The following is a 10,972-nucleotide window of genomic DNA, read 5'->3' on the forward strand; positions in this document are numbered from 1 at the left end:
TGTGAAAAAATGGTACAGGGACACAGAGATATAGAACAGGTGCACTGTTGTACAGTCTCACTATTGGCTAGTTACTAGCACTCAGACTATAACCCTATCTGTTACACTTTTCATTTTGCTCAAAAGGTACATCCATCCCTGTGAAATGTGTGGCCGAATCTTCAACAGCATCGGCAACTTGGAGAGACACAAGGTCATCCACACAGGTATGAACTGAAGCCTTCATCTCAACCAATATACTTTCTGGATACTGGACCACATTACATTCTGTACTTTAACACGCATCAATCACCGATTTTGGCACTATGATTATTCACACAATATTTGTATTGAAGGCATGATGAAGATATAAAGAATATTGTTCCTTACATCTGATTTTTATGGGCTTATTAAACTTTTCTTTTGCTGTCTCCTCTGTAATGTTGTCCACCCAGGGGTGAAGAGCCACGGTTGTGACCAGTGTGGGAGGTCATTTGCCAGGAAGGACATGCTAAAGGAACACCTGAGGGTCCATGACAACATCAGAGACTTCCTCTGTGCCGAGTGTGGGAAAGGTGAGGCCATCACCATGACAACTATGCTTGTCACATACGGTAGTTTGGGGGTAAAGGGGTTTGGCTAATAGACTAGAAATGGAGACCAAATTGACCTACATTGGTGGTGGAATTTCCAAATGCTCCTTGGCCAAGCCTTTTACCTTGACTGACAAAAACAAGAAATATGCCACTTTATGAATTGGAAAAGTGTTCTGATTAAGCATGTGCTGTATATACAGTGAGGGAAAAAAGTATTTGATCCCCCTGCTGATTTTGTACGTTTGCCCACTGACAAAGAAATTATCAGTCTATAATTTTAATGGTAGGTTTATTTGAACAGTGAGAGACAGAATAACAACAAAAAAATTCAGAAAAACGCATGTCAAAAATGTAATAAATTGATTTGCATTTTAATGAGGGAAATAAGTATTTGACCCCCTCTCAATCAGAAAGAATTCTGGCTCCCAGGTGTCTTTTATACAGGTAACGAGCTGAGATTAGGAGCACACTCTTAAAGGGAGTGCTCCTAATCTCAGTTTGTTACCTGTATAAAAGACACCTGTCCACACAAGCAATCAATCAGATTCCAAACTCTCCACCATGGCCAAGACCAAAGAGCTCTCCAAGGATGTCAGGGACAAGATTGTAGACCTACACAAGGCTGGAATGGGCTACAAGACCATCGCCAAGCAGCTTGGTGAGAAGGTGACAACATTTGGTGCAATTATTCACAAATGGAAGAAACACAAAAGAACTGTCAATATCCCTCGGCCTGGGGCTCCATGCATGATCTCACCTCGTGGAGTTGCAATGATCATGAGAACGGTGAGGAATCAGCCCAGAACTACACGGGAGGATCTTGTCAATGATCTCAAGGCAGCTGGGACCATAGTCACCAAGAAAACAATTGGTAACACACTACGCCGTAGGACTGAAATCCTGCAGCGCCCGCAAGGTCCCCCGTGCTCAAGAATACATATACATGCCCGTCTGAAGTTTGAATCATTCAGATGTTCATTGGCAGAGGACAACTGGGTGAAAGTGTTGTGGTCAGATGAGACCAAAATGGAGCTCTTTGGCATCAACTCAACTCGCCGTGTTTGGAGGAGGAGGAATGCTGCCTATGACCCCAAGAACACCATCTCCACCGTCAAACATGGAGGTGGAAACATTATGCTTTGGGGGTGTTTTTCTGCTAAGGGGACAGGACAACTTCACCACATCAAAGGGATAATGGATGGGGCCATGTACCGTCAAATCTTGGGTGAGAACCTCCTTCCCTCAGCCAGGGCATTGAAAATGGGTCGTGGATGGGTATTCCAGCATGACAATGACCCAAAACACACGGCCAAGGCAACAAAGGAGTGGCTCAAGAAGAAGCACATTAAGGTCCTGGAGTGGCCTAGCCAGTCTCCAGACCTTAATCCCAGAGAAAATCTGTGGAGGGAGCTGAAGGTTCCAGTTGCCAAACGTCAGCCTCGAAACCTTAATGACTTGGAGAAGATCTGCAAAGAGGAGTGGGACAAAATCCCTCCTGAGATGTGTGCAAACCTGGTGGCCAACTACAAGAAACGACTGACCTCTGTGATTGCCAACAAGGGTTTTGCCACCAAGTACTAAGTCATGTTTTGCACAGGGGTCAAATATACTGCTCAAAAAAATAAAGGGAACACTTAAACAACACAATGTAACTCCAAGTCAATCACACTTCTGTGAAATCAAACTGTCCACTTAGGAAGCAACACTGATTGACAATAAATGTCACATGCTGTTGTGCAAATGGAATAGACAACAGGTGGAAATTATAGGCAATTAGCAAGACACCCCCAATAAAGAAGTGGTTCTGCAGGTGGTAACCACAGTACTAAGTCATGTTTTGCAGAGGGGTCAAATACTTATTTCCCTCATTAAAATGCAAATCAATTTATAACATTTTTGACATGCGTTTTTCTGGATTTTTTTGTTGTTATTCTGTCTCACTGTTCAAATAAGCCAACCATTAAAATTATAGACTGATCATTTCTTTGTCAGTGGGCAAACATACAAAATCAGCAGGGGATCAAATACTTTTTTCCCTCACTGTACCTTTTTTGAGTAAAAACATATATGAAGGTAAAGCTAAGAAATTAAGCCAATGTGTTCTCTGCAGGGATGAAGACCAAGCATGCGCTGAGGCACCATATGAAGCTGCATAAGGGCATCAAAGAGTACGAGTGTAAGGAGTGCAAACGTAAGTTTGCCCAGAAGGTCAACATGCTGAAACACTACAAGAGACACACAGGTGAGATGGACCCAGCAACAACAATACAAAACAACCCAGAGGAATGAAAAAAGAGGCCACTTTCATTTGTAAACATGGGCTGGGCACTTTAAGCTAACATACTGTACATGACCAAACATTTGTCAAATCTTACAGATACAGCAACGCTAATGAAGCATGTAAGTTACAAGTGTCTGTACAAAGGGCTCATTGGGTTAAGGCTTACACTGACAGATGTACTGTTTCTACTCCTACAGGAATAAAGGACTTCATGTGTGAGTTGTGTGGGAAGACCTTCAGTGAGAGGAATACCATGGAGACACACAAGCTCATTCACACAGGTAAGTTCCTGGATGAATACTCATAGTTTCATATATGGTGTGTTTTGACAACTCCATGAATACCTTCTCAAAGTTTCTTTATCTTTTGAGAGCTGTTATTAGAGCTGTCTCTCTCCCTTTCTCTCTCTCGCTCCCCAGTGGGGAAGACGTGGTCATGTGCAGTGTGTGATAAGAAGTATGTGACAGAATACATGCTCCAGAAGCATGTGCAGCTGACCCATGAGAAGGTGGAGGCCCATAGCTGTCACCTGTGTGGCACCAAGGTGTCCACCCGAGCCTCCATGAACCGCCACATGAGGCGCAAACACCCCGAGGTGTGCTGGGACAGTAAGGGTTAAACCATATAAACACCCCGAGGTGAGCTGGGACAGTAAGGGTTAAACCATATAAACACCCCGAGGTGAGCTGGGACAGTAAGGGTTAAACCATATAAACACCCCGAGGTGAGCTGGGACAGTAAGGGTTAAACCATATAAACACCCCGAGGTGAGCTGGGACAGTAAGGATTAAACCATATAAACACCCCGAGGTGAGCTGGGACAGTAAGGATTAAACCATATAAACACCCCGAGGTGAGCTGGGACAGTAAGGGTTAAACCATATAAACACCCCGAGGTGAGCTGGGACAGTAAGGATTAAACCATATAAACACCCCGAGGTGAGCTGGGACAGTAAGGATTAAACCATATAAACACCCCGAGGTGAGCTGGGACAGTAAGGATTAAACCATATAAACACCCCGAGGTGAGCTGGGACAGTAGGGGTTAAACCATATATGCATGAGATCTATCACAACTTAAATGGAATTCTTAGAGTATCAGCTGAAACAGCCTTGTTCTCCAGACCTAATGCAGAGTGGGCCATCTCTGTTTTAAACATAATTTTCTATCCCACCTGTCTGTGATAGTGAAGTCTCAGTTTTATTTAAACCTGTGTGCTTCTGATCTTACCTCCAACCCCAGGTGGTCACTGTAAGAATAGATGAGTTTGACGAGCTCCAAGAAGACTCAAACATCGATGAGTCAAGCATCTGCATTGTGCAGGTACGTAGATCCATACAAAGCCTATGGTGGTGAGCTAAGTAGCATATATGCACAGATGAAACTATTTTAAAAGCCCAATGCAGTCAAAACGTGATTGTCCTGTGTTTCATGATTAACTACTCATGGTGTGATTGTGGAAACGTACAGGAATTCAAGTCATTTTGTTCTCCCAATCTGGAATACCTCACCATCAAATGCCAAAAGCGTTACCTCCCGAGAGAATTGTCTTCCATCATCGCCGCAGCCGTGTATATTCCCCCTTAATCCAACACTGCGACGGCTCTCAAGGAACTACACTGGAATTTGTGCAAACTGGAAACCGCGTATCCTGAGGCCGCATTTATTGTAACGAATGTTTTCTTGGTTTCGAATGTTTTGACTGTGAGACCTTAGACAGGTGTATGCCTTTCCAATTGAATTTACCACAGGTGGACTCCAATCAAGTTGTAGAAACATCTCAAGGATGATCAATGGAAACAGGATGCACCTGGCCTTCTAGGCAGAGTTGCAAAGAAAAAGCCATATCTCAGACTGGCCAATAAAAATAAAAGATTAAGATGGGCAAAAGAACACAGACACTGGACAGAGGAACTCTGCCTAGAAGGCCAGCATCCCAGAGTCACCTCTTCACCGTTGAGACTGGTATTTTGTGGGTACTATTTAATGATGCTGCCAGTTGAGGACTTGCGAGGCGTCTGTTTCTCAAACTAGACACTCTAACGTACTTGTCCTCTTGCTCAGTTGTGTACCGAGGCCTCCCACTCCTCTTTCTATTCTGGTTCGAGACAGTTTGCGCTGTTCTGTTAAGGGAGTAGTACACAGCGTTGTACGAGATCTTCAGTTTCTTGGCAATTTCTCGCATGGAATAGCCCTAATAACTCAGAACAAGAATAGACTGACAGGTTTCAGAAGAAAGTTATTTGTTTCTGGCCATTTTGAGTCTGTAATCGAACCCACAATTGCTGATGCTCCAGATACTCAACTAGTCTAAAGAAGGCCAGTTTTATTGCTTCTTTAATGAGAACAACAGTTTTAAGCTGTGCTAACATAATTGCAAAAGGGTTTTCTAATGATCAATTAGCCTTTTAAAATGATAAACTTGGATTAGCTAACACAACGTGCCATTGGAACACAGGAGTGATGGTTGCTGATAATGGGCCTCTGTACGCCTATGTAGATATTCCATAAAAAAATCTGCCGTTTCCAGCTACATTAGTCATTTACAAAATTAACAATGTCTACACTATGAAAAGCCAACTGACATTTACTCCTGAGGTGCTGACCTGTTGCACCCTCTACAACCACTTATTATTATTTGACCCTGCTGGTCATCTATGAACATCTTGGCCATGTTCTATTATAATCTTCACCTGGCACAGCCAGAAGAGAACTGGCCACCCCTCATAGCCTGGTTCCTCTCTGGAATTCTTCCTAGGTTCTGGCCTTTCTAGGGAGTTTTTCCTAGCCACCGTGCTTCTACACCTGCGTTGCTTGCTGTTTGGGGTTTTAGGCTGGGTTTCTGCACAGCACTTTGTGACATCAGCTGATGTAAGAAGGGCTTTATAAATACATTTGATTGATTGATACACTGCATTTCTGATCAATTTGATGTTATTTTAATGGACAAAAAATGTTTCTTTTTTTGTAAGTGACCCCAAACTTTTGAACGGTAGTGTGTATTTGTGTGTATATATATATATTTATATATATATATATATAGTTGAAGTCGGAAGTTTACATACACCTTAGCCAAATACATTTAAGCTCAGTTTTTCACAATTCCTGACATTTAATCCAAGTAAAAATTCCCTGTCTTAGGTCAGTTAGGATCACCACTTTATTTTAAGAATGTGAAATGTCAGAATAATAGTAGAGAGAATGATTTATTTCAGCTTTTATTTCTTTCATCACATTCCCAGTGGGTCAGAAGTTTACAAACACTCAATTAGTATTTGGGAGCATTGCCTTTAAATTGTGTAACTTGGGTCAAACGTTTTGGGTAGCTTTCCACAAGCTTCCCACAATAAGTTGGGTGAATTTTGGCCCATTCCTCCTGACAGAGCTTGTGTAACTGAATCAGGTTTGTAGGCCTCCTTGCTTACACATGCCTTTTCAGTTCTGCCCACACATTTTCTATAGGATTGAGGTCAGGACTTTGTGATGGCCACTCCAATACCTTGACTTTGTTGTCTTTAAGCCATTTTGCCACAACTTTGGAAGTATGCTTGGGGTCATTTTCAATTTCGAAGACCCATTTGCGACCAAGCTTTAACTTCCTGACTGATGTCTTGAGATGTTGCTTCAATATATCCACATAATTTTCGTTCCTCATGATGCCATCTATTTTGTGAAGTGCACCAGTCCCTCCTGCAGCAAAGAAACCCCACAACATGATGCTGCCACCCCCGTGCTTCGCGGTTGGGATGGTGTTCTTCGGCTTGCAAGCCTCCCCCTTTTTACTCCAAACATAATGTTGGTCATTATGGCCAAACAGTTCTATTTTTGTTTCATCAGACCAGAGGACATTTCTCCAAAAAGTACGATCTTTGTCCCCATGTGCAGTTGCAAACCGTAATCTGGCTTTTTTATGGCGGTTTTGGAGCAGTGGCTTCTTCCTTGCTGAGCGGCCTTTCAGGTTATGTCGATATAGGACTCGTTTTACTGTGGATATAGATACCTTTGTAACTGTTTCCTCCAGCATCTTCACAAGGTCCTTTGCTGTTGTTCTGGGATTGATTTGCACTTTTCACACCAAAGTACGCTCATCTCTAGGAGACAGAACGCGTCTCCTTCCTGAGCGGTATGACGGCTGCGTGGTCCCATGGTGTTTATACTTGCGTACTATTGTTTGTACAGATGAATGTGGTACCTCCACGCATTTGGAAATTGCTCCCAAGGATGAACCAGACTTGTGGAGGTCTACAATTTTTTTTCTGGGGTTTCTTGGCTGATTTCTTTTGATTTTCCCATGATGTCAAGCAAAGAGGCACTGAGTTTGAAGGTAGGCCCTGAAATACATCCACAGGTACACCTCCAATTGACTCAAATGATGTCAATTAGCCTATCAGAAGCTTCTAAAGCCATGACATCATTTTCTGGATTTTTCCAAGCTGTTTAAAGGCACAGTCAAATTAGTGTATGTAAACTTCTGACCCACTGGAATTGTGATACAGTGAATTAATTATAAGTGAAGTAATCTGTCTGTAAACAATTGTTGGGAAAATTACTTGTGTCATGCACAAAGTAGATGTCCTAACCGACTTGCCAAAACTATAGTTTGTTAACAAGAAATTTGTGGAGTGGTTGAAAAACGAGTTTTAATGACTCCAACCTAAGTGTATATAAACTTCCGACTTCAACTGTATGTATATATATATATATATAATAGATATAGATATAGATGTTTTTTATTTTATTTCTTTGTTTAAAAAATATATCGAGATTGGAAATGATGCAGACAATTACATTGATGGAAACTACAATCTATCTGCACTATTAAAGCTGATCTACCCCCCTTTGACACTTTTAGTTGAAAACAATCACAGTAAGGTACTTTATTGTTACCCAGTAATGATTTGACATTGAGATACAAGCGGCTGCATTGAACCTTCAATATTTTTGGTTCTCATACCCTCCTTTGCAGCCCAGTCTAACCCCAGAGAAGGAGGCACTTTCTGGGGAGAGGCCCCAGCGGACCCCCCGGCTGCCCAGGAAGAAGCAGAAACAGCTGGAGGAGCTGGAGCTGCCAGACTCTGACGAGTACGCTGACTTCACAGGCAATGGAGTAGAGTACACCACCACCATAGTGGGAGATGAGACCAGCTCTGCTGTGCAGAGTATCCAACAGGTGGGTGTGCCACACTGGACATGTGTTAGTCTGATCATCAATGTTAGAAGTTATATGAGGTTAGAGATTCTACTCATTACAATTGGGTCCACCTGTCTGTGATAAATGTCTTAAATAGTATTTTGGTAATGGATAAGTGGAGTTTTTGAGTTTTCCATGTTATCCACAACATCATGTGTAGATTGTGTGAGTCTATCATACTGTATGATCTGACCCAATGTGACTGGTGCTGTTGTTGTAGGTGGTGGTGCAAGCCAACCCCAACACGTCCTCAGCCTCCTCCACCAGCATCACAGTGACCCCCATCACCTCCCATGCCCCTTCCCAGTTCACCAGCCTGCAGCCCGTATCCCTGGGCCACCTGATGGCTAGTGACCACCGGCCCCTCACCCTAGACAGCTCCATCCTCACTGTCACCTTTGACGCAGTCACTGGCTCCGCAATGCTCCACAACCGGCCCACCGAGCTCACAGCCGAGACGGTGGAGCCAGGTGGTGACGGAACTGGGCCACAGTCGGTCGCCCACTTCATCAACCTGACCACCTTCGTCAACCCAATCCAGGGCCAACTCCTGGAGGCCCCCACCTTGGCCTGGAGGCCCGTCACGCAGGCGGAGGGGTTCCGGGTCACCCCTGTGGTGGAGGGGGCTCCAGGTGATGCCCAGGACTCTGAGACCCAAACCCCAGAGCAGGCTAGACAAGCCCAGGCAGTGCAGCAGGCCAACACAACACAACATATGTTCAGCTGCTAGACTGGAGAAGGGAGATGCTGGTCACCTCACAGTCCTGGTGAAGGATAGTGGATAGTCTACACACATGGAATACCGATTCCTATTATGAAGGCCTATGTGGACTAGAGACCTTGAATGCTGTCTCCAAAATGCCTATGTTACATTCTCCCCAAAATACATCCCTGGAACAAGAGAACATTGATGGAGGATGATTGCATTTACAAGAACCAAGAGCCACTTTGTCTTACGTCAACATTAGTTGTTCCTTTCTTTTATTGTAAAAAAAAAAGAAAAACACAGAGGAAGCTGTTTACAGAGATGGATGTATAGTTAAAAGGATTTTGCTGCATTGTTTCTTTGGTCAAAACTGCACAGGTTGACTTATCAACATAAACAAAAGTAAGCTATTGAATATTTTGTAAATTTGAAACATGCATGTCTAACAATATTAACATACTATATATACAAAAGTATGTGGACACCCCTTCAAATTGGTGGATTCAGCTATTTCAGTCACACCCTTTGCTGACAGGTGTATCAAATTGAGCACACAGCCATGCAATCTCCATAGCCTAACATTGACAGTAGAATGGCTTCACTAAAGAGCTCAGTGACTTTCAAAGTGGCACCGTCATAGGATGCCACCAAATTTTGCCCTGCCAGAGCTTCACTGGTCAACTGTAAGTGCTGTTATTGTGAAGTGGAAACATCTAGGAGCAACAACAGCTCAGCTGGGAAGTGGTAGGCCACACAAACTCCCAGAACGTAACCGTCGAGTGCTTAAGCGCAGAGCACATAAAAATCGTCCTTTCTCGGTTGCAACACTCACTAATGAGTTCCAAACTGCCTCTGGAAGCTACGTCAGCACAAGAACTGTTCTTCAGGAGCTTAATGAAATGGGTTTCTATGGCCAAGCAGCCGCACCACGCCTAAGATCACCATGCACAATACCAAGCATCGGCTGGAGTGGTGTAAAGCTCGCCGCAATTGGACTCTCAAGTAGTGGAAATTCATTCCCTGGAGTGATGAATCACGCTTCACCATATGCCAGTCCATGGACAAATCTGGGTTTGGCAGATGCCAGGAGAGGCTACCTGCCGTGCCAAGTGTAAAGTTTGGTGGAGGAGGAATAATGGTGTGGGGCTGTTTTTCATGGATCGGGCTAGGCCCCTTAGTTCCAGTGAAGGGAAATCTTAACGCGACAGTATACAATGACATTCTAGACGATTCTGTGCTTCCAACTTTGTGGCAACAGTTTGGAGAAGGCCCTTTCCTGTTTCAGCATGACAATGCCCCTGTGCACAAAACAAGGTCCATACAGAAATGGTTTGTTGACATCGGTGTGGAAGGACTTGACTGGCCTACACAGAGCCCTGACCTCAACCCCATCGAACACCGACTGCGAGCCAGGCCTAATTGCCCGACATCAGTGTCCAACCTCACTAATGGTCTTGTGGCTGAATGGAAGCAAGTCCCGGCAGCAATGTTCCAACATCTAATGGAAAGCCTTCCCAGAGGAGTGGAGGCTGTTATAGCAGCAAAGGGGGCCCAACTCCATATTAATGGAGGTGTCCACATACGTTTGATCACATAGTATATTACATAATTATTTCAGTTATTGAAAGGGAAAAAAAGTGTATGACTTTTAGGAATTCTCTGATTCACTCATTGGGGGTTAAAAGAAGAATATGAAATTATTTTGGCACATAACTTTGAATGCCTTGCACAACAGGTTTAAAGAAGACAATTAGATGATAGAGTCTAAGCGTTCTTTATGAATAGATCATGAGTGTAGAGCAGCCAAGACACAGAGCATTTAAAGAGTAGAGATAATCAGATGTAAAAAAAAAAATGTATCTGAAAGCATTGAAGCGTCAGATTGTTTTTGAGAAATTGTCGAAGAAATACTGGAAGCCTTTTTATAGCAGTTTTTCAATGAAATGTCTCAAAAAGGAAATATGTGTTTAGCTAATTTCTGTCTAAATATCAATGTTTAGATAGAGTATAAATGTGAAAATATAGTGCACTGCAAACGTACTTGTTTTCTAGACTATTTCTAGCCTGGGTTCTGATTTACCGAACTGGCAAACTCGGCTGGCTGGCTGGTGTCATTGTAATCAGATTGATGTGTTTGTCCGCTTGCCGAATGGGGGTCATCTTCCCACAGCACTGCCCAAGGCTCCAATAACTCCCTTCATCTCAGATATCTGTAATG

The 10,972-nt window shown here is 43.4% G+C and overlaps 1 protein-coding gene across 4 annotated transcripts in view; it reads left to right on the forward strand.

The window, feature by feature from the left end:
- The window catches only part of LOC106603529 (PR domain zinc finger protein 15), a 29,606-nt gene extending 19,617 nt beyond the window's left edge, over nt 1-9,989 (forward strand). For 2 of the 4 annotated variants that reach the window (XM_014197347.2, XM_014197348.2), the window contains 8 exons: nt 127-206; nt 435-554; nt 2,686-2,817; nt 3,054-3,137; nt 3,276-3,451; nt 4,100-4,180; nt 7,824-8,027; nt 8,269-9,989. In XM_014197347.2, the coding sequence (XP_014052822.2) occupies nt 127-206; nt 435-554; nt 2,686-2,817; nt 3,054-3,137; nt 3,276-3,451; nt 4,100-4,180; nt 7,824-8,027; nt 8,269-8,778 (1,387 nt within the window). In that variant the 3' untranslated portion in view covers nt 8,779-9,989. The remainder of the gene's footprint in view (nt 1-126; nt 207-434; nt 555-2,685; nt 2,818-3,053; nt 3,138-3,275; nt 3,452-4,099; nt 4,181-7,823; nt 8,028-8,268) is intronic. The other 2 variants (XM_045717113.1, XM_045717112.1) reach the window with 1 other exon arrangement.
- The last annotated feature ends 983 nt before the right edge of the window (nt 9,990-10,972 follow it).

This window comes from Salmo salar, chromosome ssa04 (genome assembly GCF_905237065.1).
Source record: "Salmo salar chromosome ssa04, Ssal_v3.1, whole genome shotgun sequence".
NCBI classification, from domain to species: Eukaryota; Metazoa; Chordata; class Actinopteri; order Salmoniformes; family Salmonidae; genus Salmo; species Salmo salar.